Source organism: Aethalodelphis obliquidens, unplaced genomic scaffold, assembly GCF_003676395.1.
Source record: "Aethalodelphis obliquidens isolate GAN/ISIS:26980383/991018 unplaced genomic scaffold, ASM367639v1 scaffold26, whole genome shotgun sequence".
Classification (NCBI taxonomy): domain Eukaryota; kingdom Metazoa; phylum Chordata; class Mammalia; order Artiodactyla; family Delphinidae; genus Aethalodelphis; species Aethalodelphis obliquidens.
The window spans coordinates 24,083,514-24,101,178 of NW_020837970.1; the positions used below are offsets into that span (position 1 = coordinate 24,083,514).

The 17,665-nt window shown below is 49.2% G+C and overlaps 1 protein-coding gene across 5 annotated transcripts in view; it reads left to right on the top strand.

The window, feature by feature from the left end:
* The window catches only part of TBC1D2B (TBC1 domain family member 2B), an 87,265-nt gene that overhangs the window by 62,853 nt on the left and 6,747 nt on the right, over positions 1 to 17,665 (top strand). For 4 of the 5 annotated variants that reach the window (XM_027123743.1, XM_027123742.1, XM_027123745.1 and 1 more), the window contains exons 8-12: positions 887 to 1,080; positions 4,032 to 4,526; positions 7,061 to 7,178; positions 15,132 to 15,317; positions 16,977 to 17,098. In XM_027123743.1, the coding sequence (XP_026979544.1) occupies positions 887 to 1,080; positions 4,032 to 4,526; positions 7,061 to 7,178; positions 15,132 to 15,317; positions 16,977 to 17,098 (1,115 nt within the window). Of the gene's footprint in view, positions 1 to 886; positions 1,081 to 4,031; positions 4,527 to 7,060; positions 7,179 to 11,279; positions 11,767 to 15,131; positions 15,318 to 16,976; positions 17,099 to 17,665 lie in introns of those variants that run through there. The other variant, XM_027123746.1, reaches the window with a different exon arrangement.

A 17,665-nucleotide genomic window follows, 5' to 3' on the forward strand; every position in this document is an offset into this window, starting at 1 on the left:
ATGGTGAGGGTGATGCCCCCTCTGTGAACCTGATAGGGTTGGTTTGAGAGTTAGATGTGACTGAGGCGGGAAAGGGCTTTGCAGGGTGTAGAGACATCACAGACTTTCCAGTTACAATCAAATGAAGCTCAGAGACACTGTGTCAGCAGCTGTATGCCTCATATACCTTTTGAACAGTCCTCAGAACATCTTCCCAAACCTTGTTCCTGCATGTTTTCCAGGGGTGTATTGATTTGTCTGATAAGGTAGCAGATGAGAGCTAGTTCTGGGTCACAACGTCCTAGGAAAGTATTGATGTTGCATGGGATGGCTGCTTGGGGCTTGTGTCCAAGTGGCACTCAGCTTGACCTCAGTAATGGGTGTGTGGCCTGGTTTCTGCTGCTCACCTCAACCCTGTCCAGAACTGATATGTGTGTTGACATGCAGAGGCCTTATTACCAGTACTTCTGTGTCATACCCCCTAGAAGGAAGACGGGGCCCATGTGGGCCATTTAAATAAGACAGGTGGCCTGTGGCATAAATTCATCTCTTGTCTTTTTTTTTTTTTTTTTTGCGGTACGCGGGCCTCTCACTGTTGTGGCCTCTCCCGTTGCGGAGCACAGGCTCCGGACGCGCAGGCTCAGCGGCCATGGCTCACGGGCCCAGCTGCTCCGCGGCATGTGGGATCTTCCCGGACCGGGGCACGAACCCGTGTCCCCTGCATCGGCAGGTGGACTCTCAACCACTGCGCCACCAGGGAAGCCCCATCTCTTGTCTTTGATACAGTCTCTCTCTGGCTCACTTGCCAGTGGTTCTTGGCTTGTCATTCTTTGATTGCTTGAGGTACTTAAGGATTGCTCTTCCTGTGTCTCTGTCTGATTGGAGGTAACTACCACATTCTCTGTAGTATTCTAGCCTGGAAGCCAAGCTCTGCCAGATAGAAAGCAAATACTTGATACTGCTCCAAGAAATGAAGACACCAGTTTGCTCAGAAGAACAGGGACCTTCTCGGGATGTCATAGCCCAGCTGCTGGAGGATGCTCTGCAGGTTGAGAGCCCGGAGCATCCGGAGCAAGCATTTGTTAAACCTCATCTCGTCAGGTAAAGGTGCTAGCGACTGTTGGGGATAGTGGGACCCATTTCTCAAGCCCCTCTTTCAACAGCAGTAGCCATTCATTGAGAACTTTACACAGTTCTCCGTGTCTCGTTTGATGCTCATGACAAGGACTGTCCAGTCATTAGAACAGATAATGTCATCAGTCTTGCTGTAATAATCAAGTAACAGAGCTGGGGTTCAGCCTAAGTTTTCATTCCAAGACCTTTCTGCCATGTACCATGCCAACGTGGGTGGTAGCCTGTCCTGCTGCAAGAGGAGCCCGTCTTCTTGGGAGTAGAACCCTCTCCAGAGACATGGCTGCACCCATGGGTAGTTTGAAAGCCAAGGGGGACCCTAAGTGGAAAATTGGGTCTTCTCTGTAAGGGAAGGACACTTGGGTAACCTGATTCAGTGGTTCAGAACTCATTGAGGGTCTGATACAAGCCGTGGACACCCTTGGCCCCAAAATGCAGTTGGACACACACACAGTACTGCATATACTTTTCAGAAAATCGTGGAGTGTGGAAGCGTGTGATGGATCTTGGACTAAGAACCTTCATATCCTAGTTTCTTAAAACAGAGATTCATGAAATACTGGCTCAAAGAGAAATCTGCAAATCCACTCAGTCCTGTCTCCGCCCCCTTGCCCCTCTGGCAGCCCTGTGCCTAGGCCCTGCTCGCTGCTGTGGCTCAGCTTCTCCAGCCCCACCCCTGCCCCAGGGGAAGCCTGGCTTCAGCTTGACCCACTCTTTCCCTTCTCTGCGCTTACAGCACTGGCCTGCCTTGTCCATGTTACTCAGTCGACAGGTAAAACTATGCTGTCAGATTGCAACCAACGCCATTATTACAAAACTCTTACAGAGGCCTGTGTGCCGGGAGCCGTGCCAAGGGCCTTATGTGGAGGCTTGTATTTAACGCAGCTCAGCCAGGCAGATGTTTTTATCCTTGCTCAGAAAATGCTGAAGCTGAGGTTAGGGAGGTGATGTAACTTGCCCAGGTCACACAGATGGTGAGTGGCAAGGACGTGGCCCCAGACTGGGCAGCCCCATTCCCAGGCCAGGAGCGCTGTCTCCATGCTGTGCGCTTGTGCTGTGTCCGCAGTGGCGGGGGACTCCCGTGAGGGCGGCCTAGCAGTCTGTCCTGAGGGCACCACGTCTTCTTCCTGCTTGTGTTTTAGGCTCTTACTATTCATGTTGTATCTTTTCAAACTTCATGTATGACTAGAACAATAGCTGTGTATATTGATTTACTTTGAACTTTTCATTATGGAAAATTTCAAACATACAAAGTAGTAGACGGAATCATATGACAACCCCCATATGCAACCTGTTACCCAATAATTTAGCAATTATTAACATTTTGGTAATCCTGTTTCTTCGTACCATTCCCTTCCAAAGTTTTTTTTTTTTCCCCTGGAATATTTTAAAGCAAGTATCAGACATGTCATTTCAGCTTTAAACACTTCAATATGTACCTCTAATTGAAGACATGTTTTAATATGCTAATCCTACCATATTCATACCTTTTTGCAACTTATTTCTTTCAACATTGTTTTCTGAAATTATACAGGTTGATACGTGTAGCTCCTGAGAATTTTTTTTTACCTGCCTCACAGCTTCACATTTTTATTCCTTCTCTCATGGTGAACACTTAGAATGGTTCCATTTTTCCTTGTTACAAACCGTGGTGCAGTAAGCATCGTGGTACATGTATCCATGTGTCCGTGTGTCTGCGTGAGAGAGTTTCTCCAGGGTGTAGGCTAGAAGTGGAATTCCTGACCTATAGGGAATGCATATCTTCAGCTCTGCTAGATCTGATTTCCGAAGTTCTTGTACAGGTTTACACACTCAGCAGCAGTGTGTGAAAGGCCTTTGTATTGGTTTTCTATGACTGCCATAACAAATTATTGTTTTAAGCCAATAAGTTTGTGATACATATTTATTATGCAACAGTTCTGTCGGTCAAGCAGCCCAGCATGGTTTCGCTGGATGAAAGTCAGGGTATTAGCAGTGCTGCGTTCCTTTCTGGAGGTTCTAGGAGACAGTTTGTGTCCTTTCTTATTCAAGATGTTGGCAGAATACAGTTCCTTCTGGTTGTAGGACTAGGTCTCTGTTTCCTTGCTGCCTGTCAGGTGTGGCCATTCCCAGCTTCTGGAGGCCACCTGCATTCCTTGGCTTGTGGCCGCCTTCTTCCATCTTCAAAGTCAGCAACCGTGGGTCCAGGCCCTCTCCCACTTCACATCCTTCCTGCCTCTTCTTCCTTTGTCGCATCTCTGGTCCACTCTTCTGCCTTCCTCTTCCACTTTAAGGGCTCCTGTGTTTACTGTGGTCCCACCCGGCTAACCCAGGATAATCTCCCTGTCTTAAGTTCTGTAACTGTAATTCCACATGCCATAACGTGACATATTCACAGGTTCCAGGGACATTTTTGGGGGCCATTATTCTACCTACCACAGCAGAATAATTCTTTTTCTTTTTAAGAATTAAAAAGAATTCTTAATTCTTTGTCATCCCTAATGTCTTACAAATGTTTTCTCCCTTGTCTTTTCACTTTTTAAAACATTTTTCGAGCATAAGTGTTATGGATGTGTATATGTATGCTATATAAACATACATGCACATGTATATTAATGTAGCCAAATTTATCAGCCTTGTATTTGCAGTATTGCTTGTATTTTCTTTTGTGCTTTTCACATTTAGCACCTCAGCCATCTAGAATTGATTATTTTCCTGTATAGTATCAAGGAAAGATCTAACGTAATTTTTTCCCATATAGATAGCCAGTTATTCTCACCCTGTTTATTGAGAAGTTTATTATTTCCTCACTGAGTTGAAATGCCTGGTCATATATCAAAATGCCATTTACACATGGGTAGATTTCTAGGTTCTCTTTTCTGTTTCATTGGCCTTTTTGCCACATTGCATCATTTAATTTTTCCTTTTGTTTTTCTCAACAGTGAATATGACATTTATGGGTTTAGGACTGTCCCAGAGGATGACGAGGAAGAGAAGTTGGTTGCCAAAGTCCGAGCATTGGACCTGAAGACTCTCTACCTCACAGAAAACCAGGAGGTGTCCACTGGCGTCAAGTGGGAAAACTATTTTGCGAGCACAGTGAACAGGGAGATGATGTGCTCTCCAGAATTGAAGAACCTGATCCGTGCGGGCATTCCACATGAGCACCGTTCCAAGGTGTGGAAGTGGTGTGTGGACCTTCACACCAGGAAATTCAAGGACAGCATTAAGCCTGGTTACTTCCAGACCTTGCTTCAGAAGGCTCTGGAGAAACAGAACCCGGCCTCCAAGCAGATCGAGCTGGACCTGCTGCGGACTCTGCCCAACAACAAACATTACTCGTGCCCCACCTCGGAAGGCATACAGAAGCTGCGCAACGTCCTGCTCGCCTTCTCCTGGCGGAATCCAGACATTGGCTACTGCCAAGGTCTAAACAGGTGGGTGCCTGGCCCACGAGGTCTCCTCTCTGCTGTTAAGATAACTTGTAGCTCCAGGCGCTGCCTGACAGCCCCCTCCCCTCCTGGTGAGCCAAGAAAAACCAGTCTTTTAAGGGAAATAAATATCAATAGCTGCAGTAAGCTAGTTTTAATTATGCAGTATCCCCAATTCTAGAATAATTGAGAGAAACAGACATGCTTTTGGAAAGTATTGGCTTGGCCAAAAAGTTCGTTCGGGTTTTCTGAATGACCTTTTTGGCCAATCCAATATTAAGAACACCAAAGTCAAACTATTTGGAACAACAAAATGAGAAATCATTTTGATTCCTTGTTGTTCTCATCACACTCAGGTTTTGATCAGAAGTTTGCTATCATTCATTTATAATGCTTGATGTGAAAACAAGGCCACTGCTTGTTTATACAGGATCTTTGTCAATCAAGAGGTTGCCCGAAACAATTTTTCAGCGGGTTAAACCTAGCCCTTGAAGAGCCCAAACTTTTATTTTTTTGGATGAGAGCCTTCTGCAGGTCTGGCATACAGGCAGAGGACACTGAAGAGCCTCTCCCCTTCTCTAAATGATCCAGGCTCCTCATTCTGAGCTGAGCTGCACCGGGATGAGGCCATGGGAGGTACTGAGGTCTGTTCTCCATGGAGCTGCTCCCCATCACTGGACTTTGAGTGCTTGTGGCTGCTTTTTACCTCCCGTCTGTCTCTTACCTCGCTGGTGCACTTCTGCTGCTGTCATTAGAGTCCTTTTATATTCCTCTGTGTAATCAAAGTAGGTAACCAAGCTTGCTAGAAACATGGAGAAAGAATGAAGAAGCTCCGTGTGCCACCTTTAGCAGTTCTCCTTAAGTCAAGTGCACGCATTGAGTTTTGAATGCTGAAGTTTATTCTGGCAGCTCATGGGCCTTTTTAATCCTCATCTGTGCTGGATACTGACCTCCAGATAAGGGCTGTCTATTTGCATCTGAAATGAGAGTATTGCAGGAAGAAAAGCTTTTAAACTGGAATGTTAGCTGGTTAAGACCTGAAACCAATGGTTTCCAGGAAGTCATGGACAGGGTGCCCTCTCTGGGCCCTGAAAGTAAAAGGGACTGTGGCTGCTCCTCGATGGTCCCCATTTAAAAAAAAAAAAGCCTGTAAATAAGTTATTGCCTAACAAAGCAGCCTTGTTTTGCTTAAATGCACAGTTCACATTGTATACTCAGTCTAAAAATTCCTGGAAGCTAAAAACCTCCGAAACTTAAGGGATCTTGGCGAGGACTCGAGCATGCCTGTTAGAGGTGCAGTAGCACCCCATTTATCTGACATTGTCATGGAATCAGCTGTTCCACACATAAGGAGACTTTCCAGAAAATTAAATCTTTCTCCGTACCATCACCATTAGGACCTCTAAATTTTAACCGTTTTACTGGACTTTTTTTCTCCACATTATTTTGTACATGAGAACAGAACTGTGAACCCAGAACTTCAGCAGAAGAATGCTAGCCTTTCCTCAGTGATTCAGGCCTGTCATCTGGAACATCAGTTAACTAAAAGTGATGTCGTCAAAGGCTCTGCTCTTTTCAGTCTCTCTACCGTTTCTCCTGGCGTCCGCAGGTGCTGTGCATGTCCTGGTTTTCTCTCCCTGTCCATCTCTACCTGTTGTAACCTTTCTGCTCTCCATCCCATTCATGCCTACTCAAGGCATCCCCTTCCCAGTTCTTTTTTTTTTTTAACCTTTTGAGATTTCATTATAATTTTATCCAAGGAAGAAAACAAAAACAGATTCTGAGAAGCGACTCTGGGGTTTTCCGTAAGTGATGCGCAGAAGCTTCATGTCGCGAGCAGAGCTTCTTGGATATGTAGAGGGGGACTTTTCTCTTGCCTCTTCCTTTTCAGCCTTCTGCCCTGAATGCCCGCTCAGAGCCAAACCTGGGGTTACTGGATGAGTAACCTCTCAGTGGTGACCATGTAACTAGCCAGACCCAAGTTTCCATTGTGAGTGATGTAACAGGTGATACATACGGTCCCCTTTCCCACCCCACGTGTGTGCCGTGGATGCAGTTCTTTGAGAAAGCCCCACCGCAGTGATTCATTTGTCTGAAGCCCCGTTTCAAGTAGACTGGTATCAAGAAAGTTGTTTTTAAACCATCATGTGTTCTTTTCCCCTTATATTCACCCCTGGATTTTTTGTGCATAAAAGGATTAGTTGGAACTTCTTGAACAGAAAACTCGAAGAATTAGCTGCATTAGCAAAAATCTTATCGTGAAAACATTTTAAAAAATGAGGCTGGCTGCTCATTGGGAAACAATTTCATCATCTTTAAACAAAACCAAATGAAGGAATGTGGATGTAGCTTTGCTTCTCAAACTAGGAAATGCCACCCTCGCCAAGGAACACTCGTTTAGTGTTCTTTCTTGGAGAACTAGAAGTTGCTGTGGCCGTGAGAGAGTGCAGCATACTGCAGAGGCCTCTGTGAAGACGGGCCGTGCTGCCCGGGTCTGGGCTAGGAGGCTGGAGCTCACCTTGTTCTCCGTTTGCTTGTAGATTGGTGGCAGTGGCCCTCCTATACTTGGAACAAGAAGACGCTTTCTGGTGTCTAGTCACCATAGTGGAAGTTTTCATGCCTCGAGACTATTACACAAAGACTCTTTTAGGATCCCAGGTACTTCTAAAAATATTGTGCTTCAAGTCAAAAACCTGTAGAATTAGAGCTGAAATGTGGCCTGAATTAAGCCTTGGTGGGGGAGGCTCCATGTGTGTGGACCCCTGAACAAGGTGCACACCGAGGCTGGGCCTGCCCTGGAGACTGGGCTGGGCTGCTTGTGAGCAAGTGCCAGGTCAGGCTCACTTAGTGCCCTGGAAGCCAGCAGAGTGATTGCTACATCCAGAGAGAAACAGACCAGGCCTGCAGACCTGCTCTGTGGTCACTGCTCAGCACTGTCTACCCCGGGCTCGGCCTGCCTGGCCAGCTAAGTCACGATCCAGGGGTGCCTGGGGAGCTTGGTGTGTTAGCTTGGGTTCTCCAAGAAGTGGAGACCAAGGCAGAAGCAGATGTGCCAGAGATTCTGAGGAAAAAGACCTGTGAAGGATCTAGGGGAGGGACTGGGAAGGCCCCGTGAACCCCCAGACCAGGGGAAGGAAGGAGGTTTGGGTAGGTGGGAAAAATCCCAGCCTACTGTGAGGTTCTGAGAAAGTTTCGGCCAGGCCCGTGTGGCGTCCTCAAGCCAACGTCACCTGTTCAAGGTGCACACATCTCAGTGGGAACGGGCTGCATTAGTGCCCTCCCTGCTCACTCACTGGCTGGAAGCAGCAGGGGCGCCATGGCTTCTGTAAACAAATGTGGTGATGGATCCAGAGGGGCAGCGCTGGGGCTGTCAGTACCGCCCACAGCAGGAGATGTAAACAAGCACAGTTCATGCCCACCACGCCTGGAGTCTGAAGCCAGGGGGCGGGTAGGATGATGTGGGCTGGGAGAGTCCAGGGGTTCTGTCTCCACTTGGGACAGTCCCGACCCTGGACCAGACCCTTGGCCGTTGCAGCCCAGGGCATCTCTTCCCTCTGCTGGGCTGGGGGTGCTGCCGTGACTGGCTTCTGTAATGGCCTTTCCCTGCTTCCCCACTGGCAGCCCTCTTCCTGTGTCTGACATTTGGTCCAGTCCTGCCCAAGAGCCTTTTTTTCTCTTGACCGCAGCTGTGCCTGTGTCTGTGCTCGTTGCATCCTCTTCTCCAGGTTCGTGCCAGTGCTTGGCCTGCCTGCTCACAGCCACTCCTTGCCCTCACTGCTCTACTCCTGTCCTGACAGCTGGCCCGCAGGCTGTCTCCCAGCTCCTGTGTCGGCCAGCGGAGGAGGGCGCGGCAGCTGAAGGCAGTTTTCTCCCTCTCCGTCCTGGGTACTGCCTCTTCCGGTGACTGTCTCCTCCGTGGTGCCAGCTCCTGTCTGGCGGGTTCTTCATGCCAGCGGGGACCTCCCTGCTCCAGCCTGGGGGTGGCTTCCTGCCCTGGCCTCTGGACTGCCTCACTATCAACTGTTTGGTTTCTCAGCTTTTCCGTCACCAGTGTGACTGTTGCCCTGGGTAAATCCCTGTTATAAATGTTTAGCGTGGCTTCTGTTTGCCTAGTTGAGCCCTGAATTTTACTTTCTATTTGCATTTCTGCCTCTGGAGGGATCCTCATTACTGCCCTCTGTTACCACCTGTACTGCCCCCTCACCCGCTAGTTCCCCAGGCCAGGAACTCGAGTCAGCCTGCACCACTCCTTCCTCTCTCTCTGTGTCCCTGGAGTTGCTGTTTCTGATCACTGCCACCGCCTGGCGGCTCTTAGATTCGTTCTCTCATTCGCTCCTCACAGTTAGGTCACCATCCTCTCTCCTGCATCACTGCAGTTGCCTCATCTCCTCTCTTCCTGCCTTCACTCACCCAGCCCTTCTGTCCGCCTCACTCACAGATTCAGCCACATCCTCACCACCCCCCGCGCCCACACCCCGCCTTCCGGGCAGAGCCCAGCCTCCTTCCACACCCTGACCTGCCCGTTTGCTGGGCTGCTGGGAGCGCAGCATGCCCTGTGATGGAGCCCTTGTCCTCTGGTGGTACGCCATTCTCTGTGTACTTTTGTACACAGTTCCACTACCTAGATGGCATTGCCCCGCTTACCTCCCTAGAAAGCTGCTGCTCAGCCTGAGCTCACGTGCCCCTTCCTCTGTGATACTTTCCCGCCTTCCCAAAGCTGACTTCAGAGCCTGCTCCCGTTCCCACTGCTCTGGCCCAGGCCTCGGTGACGGTGGTTATCATCCTGGGTCGTCCTGCGTGCTTGCTTGTCTTCCAGCTTAAGGGCTGCAGCCCTGTCTTTCATTTTAGTGTCTCTCGCACCCAGAAGTGAGTGTCTGAATTCACGTGAGCTCTTTGCCCAGGGAAAGGGAGCCCCAGCCCGTTGCTAGCAGCCACACAGCTGCACAAAGCCATGTGAGTGGAGGTATGGTTATCCCCATTTTACTTGGGAGAAAACTGAGGATCAAATCCACTAAGCATCTTGCCTGAGGTGCCACCACAGAGAGCCCAAGCTGGGGTTTGGCCTCAGACATCTGTGGCTCTGGGCCCAGGCTCTCCCCCTGCCCCGCCACTGCCTCTTGGAGTGCTGTGGGAGGACGGCAGGAGGGTGAGCTTTGCCCTTCCTACAGAGCGGGCTTTCCTTTGGGTTCCTGTCCTAGCTACATGGATGTCACCTGATCCCGGAGAAGCCCATCTGGTCTCCCTGTGATCGCTTCACTTTGCTAATTAAACTAGAGATTAGTTTTTGTTAAGATAGTGGGTAAACTAGTAGGAAATGAACAGCAGCGGGAAGAGGCAGCTGGCACAGTCAGGTGCGAATACAGAGGTCAGTAAAGAAAGTTTTATATGTTCATGGACACCTGGAAGCTAGTAGCTTCAAAATTTCAGGTGGGGGCTTCCCTGGTGGCGCAGTGGTTGAGAGTCCACCTGCCAATGCAGGGGACACGGGTTCGTGCCCCGGTCCGGGAGGATCCCACGTGCCGCGGAGCGGCTGGGCCCGTGAGCCACGGCCGCTGAGCCTGCGTGTCCGGAGCCTGTACTCCACAATGGGAGAGGCCACGACAGTGAGAGGCCCGCGTACCGCAAAAAAAAAAAAAAAAAAAAAATTTCAGATGACTCAGTGTTTCTGAATGAGAAAAATGAAGCACTGATCTTTCTTAGTTCCACTGAGGTGTGGTTGAGCACATCAGTGCTCGGTGTGCTCAGTGTGCTTGGGCTCGGGGTTACATGGCCGGGTTGGAAGACAGGCCCTGTCCTGGAGCTGTGGAGCTTGGCCACATCACTTAACATCTCTGTGCCTCAATTTCTGTAAGATGAGTGTCATATTCTCCTCTTATAGAGTGTCTGAGGTTGAAATCAGATGATGCATTAGAAGAGTTTAATATGATTAGAACACTGTAAAAACTCAATAAAATTATTATTAATAGTTTTATTACAGGCAGAAGGGGAAGACCTATTTTAAGTATGTGAATTTAAGATAAAATTCGCCTCACATTGTCACATCAACATAAATGTAAACTCTAAAGAGACATTTTCCCCGATTTCAAGGTTTTTAAAAAAAATTTTGGTTGCATTGGGTCTTCGTTGCTGTGTGTGGGCGTTCTCTACTTGTGACGAGCGGGGGCTACTCTTGGTTGTGGTGCGAGGGCTTCGCGTTGCAGTGGCTTCTCTTGTTGTGGAGCACAGGCTCTAGGTGCACGGGCCTCAGTAGTTGTGGCGTGTGGGCTTCAGTAGTTGTGGCTTGCGGGCTCTACAGCGCAGGCTCAGTAGTTGTGGCGCACAGGCTTAGTTGCTCCGTGGCATGTGGGATCTTCCCGAACCAGGGATCCACCCTGTGTCCCCTGCATTGGCAGGTGGATTCTTTTTTTTTTTGCGGTACACAGGCCTCTCACTGTTGTGGCCTCTCCCGTTGCGGAGCACAGGCTCCGGACGCGCAGGCTCAGCGGCCATGGCTCACGGACCTAGCTGCTCCGCGGCATGTGGGATCTTCCCGGACCGGGGCACGAACCCACGTCCCCTGCATCGGCAGGTGGACTCTCAACCACTGAGCCACCAGGGAAGTCCCTCCCCCTGACTTTAAAAGTAATAGATGCTGTCTGAAGTTAGGTAATACAGAAATATATATTAAGAAAATGAAAAATCACCTGTTATCCTACCAGCTTGAGAATCACAGTTAGCATTTTGATATATTTACTTTTTACTTTTTCCCAATACATTTAGATATCCAAATTGAGAGACTGATTATCCTGGCTGGTTCACATGACAGCATGAGCATTTTCTCATACAGTTATATAGTTTTTAACCATCATATTAGGTGGCTGTAGTATTCCATTGGGTGAATGGACTTGAGGTATTTAACCATTCTCCTATGATGGACATTGCATAAGGCCACTCTTAAAATGCGGATGGCTTTGTGTGTGCAGTCAGCCCCCAGCGCTGTACTTTGCGAATCGCTGTCAGCTGCCTCCTGCCAGAGCCCAGTGCCTGAGCCCCTTAACGCTGCGCTGCAGCCCAGATGCTCAGCAGCTTCTCCGTCAGTTCAGTGCACATTGTGCACCAGGACCTCGCTAGGCGCTGAGGACACAGAGATGAATACAGTCATTCCACGTCCTCTTGAGCTGAGAGGGGCTGAACAGAGGCCCGAGCAAGTGTCCCTGGCAGCCTGCCCCACGCCAGCCATCTGCCAAGCACCCGGCAGCCTCGAGAACAAGACACCATCTGCCACCTACCTGGGAGGAGAGGTGTGTGCCTCGTTCTTCTCCCATTTCAAGGCCAGCTGACTGGTCCCTTCCTCTCAGGCACTTTCAGCCCAGTCCCTCTGGGCAGAGTGCATCACATCGCCATCTCTTGGTCCAATGGTCAGCTGTCTGTGTCCCTTGCCCGTTTATAACCCCTTAAAAGTAGCACCTTCTCCTGTTGTCTCTTGTCCCCAGCCCTGGCCAGTGCTAAGCAGGAAGTGTGTGCAAATATGTAGTCGTTGTTTAAATGTTGAGGGATGGAATAGCACCAGCAGAAAAGAAGACCCATCACTAGTGAGTGATGCTGACCCTGCCCAGTGGGAGGAGCTGGGCCTCCAGGGAAGCTGACCGAAGAAGACGTCCAGGAGTGGCCTGTCAGAGTGGCTACCGCACATGCGTGCGTGGGATGCTTTTACGACTTGCCTTTCAGCTGTTGGTCCACCTATCAGAATTTTACAGAGGTGGGAAGTGGATGTGGGTGAGAAGGTGAGAGGCTGATACTTTTTGCACACTATGGGATGGTTTTATAACTTAAAAAAAAATAAATGTATTATTTTTGGCTGCACTGGGTCTTCGTTGCTGCACGTGGGCTTTCTCTAGTTTCGGCGAGTGGGGGCTACTCTTCGTTGCAGTGCGCGGGCTTCTCATTGCGGTGGCTTCTCTTGTTGCAGAGCACAGGCTCTAGGCACGCGGGCTTCAGTAGTTGCAGTACGCGGGCTCAGTAGTTGTGGCTCACGGGCTCTAGAGTGCAGGCTCAGTAGTTGTGGTGCACGGGCTTAGTTGCTCCGCGGCATGTGGGATCTTCCTGGACCAGGGATCGAACCCGTGTCCCCTGCATTGGCAGGTGGATTCTTAATTACTGCGCCACCAGGGAAGTCCTATAACTTCTTATATACTTTTGTTTTTTAAGTCTTCCAAGAAAACTTAATTATATTTCATTTCAGCAAATTTAGATCTTCAAAATTTTGTCTCTTCTAGTCAGAAAGCAAACTGGACAAAAATGTATGTTTCCAACCATGATTCCTGTATTTTATCCTCTGTGCACCCTAGGGTGACTTTACAATTTTTTGGAATCATTTCTGTAAAAAATAATGTTTTTTAGTTTTTTAAGTTACTCTTAAAATTTTAAATTTCAACCAATGATACCTACTTGAACCTATGTAACATTCTTTTTTTAAAAAAAATTTTTGACTATAATGGCTTCTATATTTTTTTTAAAAAGCAGACCTTCCCAAAAGGATAAACAATTGAGATTTTCAGAGTTTTGGATTGTCCTAAAAAAAGGACATTTTAAAATGTCATTTTAACATTTATCTAGATTGTTTTTAGTTATTTTAGTATCCCAGTAATCGCAAGAATTATCACATCTTCTATCTTACCTTGACTGATATTCAGGTGAAAGTTTGGCAGGTTTTTCTGGGATCCATTCCTAGGAGTACGCTTGCTGTAGGGTGAGGCTTCCTGTTTCCTGGGTGTTGCCGGATTGCTCTCCTAAATGGTTGTACCGGTTCACACTCCCCTCACAGCGTACCATTCAGGGAACGCTAAGGAGGTGATACACTTCCCGTGCAGCTGGCTCTTCCTCACTGCGCTCTCGTTCCTGAACGGCCTGGCTTTGGCCCATTGTGCATCTGTGGCTTGCTTTCCTCTGCTGGTCTCTTTCTCACGGTTTCACCACTCACCTAAGGTGACGTCACTCCACCCAGGCCCTGGAGCCTCAGCCTCGGGTCTCTGGTGGGCTGCAGTTATCCTGCTGCAGATGCCCCTCGGGCACCAGCGTGTCCCAGTCTCCCCCAGCCCAGCCCTCATTCCTGTGATCCGGCCTCAGGGAACCACGCTCTGCCCTCTCCATGCCCCTGTGGGAGGCCTGTGTATTCTGAGCACCCCTCTTCCTGACCTCTGACAGCAGAGGGGTCCGTAGGTTCATACAGACTTTACCTCTACACAGTTCTGATCCAGGCGCCCCTCTCCTCCCACCACCTTTCCTTGGTTCAGATGTTCATCACCTCTGCCCCGGGTGTGGTGGGGCCTCCATGGGGCCTTGCTTCCCCTTCAGCTTGGCCCCCTGTTTCAGGTGGAGAGATGGATCTAAAGTACAAATCCAACCACATCACTCTCCTGCTTAAAGCCTCTTAACGCTTCTCCTTCATTGCCTGCTGCGTTTTTCAAACATGAGTAATCGGGATTGGCACTAGCTTTTTTTGTTTTTTTCATCAAATTAAGTTGAATAGAGTAGAACTGTCCTACTTTGTGAGGTTAAGTATTGTTTGTGAGTTTGTTTCTCTTCTGTGCACACAGACTAGGTGATGGCTGATGTATATTTTCTTGTGGGTCACAGACAAAGGCTGGAAAAGCCCCTGGCCTGTAGGTGAGGTCTGCCCCTCAGGGACCTGGTGCTTCTGCCGGGCTGAGCTGCGTCCTTCTCACCCCTTCTGCCCAGAATCCTGTGCTCCCACTGCAGGGCTGTTCTCCTCCAGGCTTGGCTGGGACCCGTCCGGGGCTCTGTAATGCTCTGTAAACACATCTCTACCAAGCCCTGGTGGCCACAGCTATCGTAACAGTCCATACATCTGGCTTCCCCACTTGTCTTTTAGCTCCTAGAGGTCAGGGCTGAACCTGATTCAACTCTCTGCCCAGCCCTGGCCCCTGCTTGACACAGAGCATGGAGGGGTAACAGCCACCTATTTTGATATGTGTTTACCTAAGTCTCCTGTAATCTTCACAGTAGCCCTGGGAGAGAGAGATCATTAACTGTTTTCCAGATGAGGCACAGGGCTGTCTAGAACATAATCTGCCCAAGGCCACCCAGCTAGAAGGTGGTAGAGCCGAGAGCCAGACTCAGGTCCAGCTGACTCTGGAGTCCTTGCTCCCTCACTGCCCCACGCAGCCCAGTAAATGTTCGGTGAATGGATGTGGTGATATCACACTTCCTCTTTGGCCCGGGACTCGGCTATATGGCCCTTTGCAGCAGCACCCTCTATTTCCACGTGGATTAGCAAGACCGACTACACCACCGGCTCTGCAGCAGCCCATTTTCATGGGGCATTTTGAGTACAGGAGTGGCTTTCAGGCCACAGAACCCACCCCCATACCCTGTGGAAAGGATGACAGTCAGGGGGCACTTGGTGAGCACCTGCAGTGTGCAAGGCAGCTGCTTCTCGGGCTCACCCCAGAGTGGGTGCAGAGCAGTCCGCTCTGGGGTGAGCCCGCCACGCATTTGGAACAGCTGTGCTGCTGTGTGTTGTGATGGGCCTGCAGCCCCTCCGGGGCCCCGGATGGCCTGCTCAGTGCAGTGGCAGCCCCCATACACTTCTCCCCTTTGCTCCCTCTCCAGGTGGACCAGCGGGTGTTCAGAGACCTCATGAGCGAGAAGCTGCCTCGACTGCATGCCCACTTTGAACAGTACAAAGTGGACTACACCCTCATCACGTTCAACTGGTTTCTGGTGGTGTTTGTGGATAGCGTCGTTAGTGACATCCTCTTTAAAATATGGGACTCCTTCCTTTACGAGGGACCAAAGGTGGGTCTGCTTGCTGCATGACTCCATGGGCAGCGACAGTGGCAGCAGAGTGGCCGGCTTAGCTGGGACGCAGGAAGGGTGCCGAGGGGCAGAGTGATCCCAGCACCAGGTGCTGCTGGAGGTTGGTCTGGGGTCGCAGGAAACTGCAGTCATTTGCTCGTTTATCAGAAACATTGAGTCTCTGCCAAACCCTGTGCCAGGCATGGGGGCTTTGATGGTTTGCAGTCTGAGCCTCAACTTCTGTCAAACAGATGGCGGTATTATCCCCACTGTATGGATGAGGACGTAGAGGCCCAGAGTAAACAGAGGATCAGGGGCAGACTCGGGGGGCCAACTTCAGAGCCCTACTGCCCACAAGCCTCCCACCCAATCTGTTTTATGTTGTAGAAAGATCAGTTTGTGAGTAACACATGATAAACTCAAATCATATAACTAAGGGCGTGCAGTAGAAAAGAGATCCCCAGTCTCCTAGCCGTTCTTCTCAATGTACTGTATCTTTTTTTCAAGGCATTTTATGTATATCTAAAATATGTTTTTTTAATTTATTATTTATTGGCGATAGTTTCATATCAGGGCATATAGATCTGGCTCTTTTTTTTTTTTAAACTCTGCATAGTATCTCCTTCTACAGATGAACCAGAAATTTACATAACAGTCCCCTGATGATGGACACTCGCACTGTTTGCAGCCTTTTGCCACTTCAGACTGTGCTGCCATGACTCTTTATAATTGTCTTTCTATAGGTGCAAGTGCATCTATAGGTTTAGTCCTAGAAGTGGAAGTGCTAGGTCCAGGGTAAATCCAGAATCCAAGGACCCTGTAGTTTTCATCAAGAATGCCAAATTGCCCTGCGGAAGGGCCTTACCAATTTCTACTCCCACCGGCAAAGTCTGAGTGTGTATATTACCTCACACTCTGTCCAGTACAGTACATTATCAACTTTTTAATCTAGTCTGTCATTATTGAAAAGAATTCTCAACCAGGGCTTAAACAGTGTTCCCTATTGGGCCACAGGTAGGGATGTTAAGAGAAAGATAATCTATTTAAACTCTGTAAATATTGTTTTCTAAATAAGAAAAAGTTCAGGTTGGTGCAAGCCAGCCCGTGCCCTTACATGTGGGCGAAGCAATTTGTTCCAAAGCTGCTTGAACTTGCAGGACCACCAGGAGTCCATTCCCTCTGGCCTCGACACAGTGACCCAGAAACAAATCAGTAGAAAAAAAAAGAAAAAAAAATTTATTTTCTTTCACCATATTCAGAAGTCAGAAATTCAGACCCTAGTTTCAGTAGGTGAGATAAAAACTGCCTCTGGAGGTGGAGCTTTCTAAGAATTTCAGAATCAGAGGACCCTGGTTTTGATTTAATTTAAAAATTATTTCTAGTTCTATATAGCTTATTGACTAGGAATGTGAGCTAAATGTGGAAGGATCCCACAAAGATTCTACTCCTTAAGGAAATTTTTGGTTTGGGCTGAAGTGTTGCTGAAAACCACCAAAGAGTTGAAAACTTTTTTCTATTAAGAAAGGCACTGGTGGAAATTGCACCTCAGGTCAAGTGTCTGCCCCAGGGCAGGCCATGCAGGGAGGCCTTCCATCCCTGGAGCCGGTGCCTGGAGCCACGGTGCTTCTCTACTCATAGATTTCCCTGTCCTTTCCACAGGTTATCTTCCGCTTTGCCCTGGCACTTTTTAAATACAAGGAAGAGGAGATCCTGAAATTGCAAGATTCAATGTCCATATTCAAGTATCTGCGTTACTTCACTCGCACTATCCTTGACGCTAGGTGAGTCCTTGGGGGAATCCCCAGACGTCCAGGAGGGCAGGGATCCTGACCTCTGCTTCCTCGAGAACGGACTGTCCCGGCCGTCTCAAACCCAGAGCCTTCCCAGGTGTGCAGTGGTGAGAGAGGGTGCTTCCTCCCAGGGAAAAGGGGGAAAGGAGCGGCCTCCAGAGACTAGGGAGGAGCTAAGATGAAAGATGCTTTTATCCTTTATTCAGCAAACATAAATCCCCGCAACCAAAGCACATTGTTTGTCTAGTGAGCACTTGCTGAGTATGAACCACACGGCAAGCCCTCCGCCAGGCGTTGAGGATGGTAGATGAGGAACAGGCCCTGTCCTGGAAGAACCTGTGGGGAAGTGTTACGGCCTGGTTTGCTCAGAGCTGTGGTGGAGGAAGCCCGGGGATGGGGCAAGTGCCAGAGGAAGGCCGGGTGACCTGGGCCAGGCAGGGGTGGTGGGGAGTGGGCAGCCCAGGCAGAGGGACTCAGGAGCCGTATGCTCGTAGGGCTGTGGGCGCGCGGCGTGTTTGGGGGAACTGCCGCAGTGGCTCGGCCAGGGTGGGGCTGGCG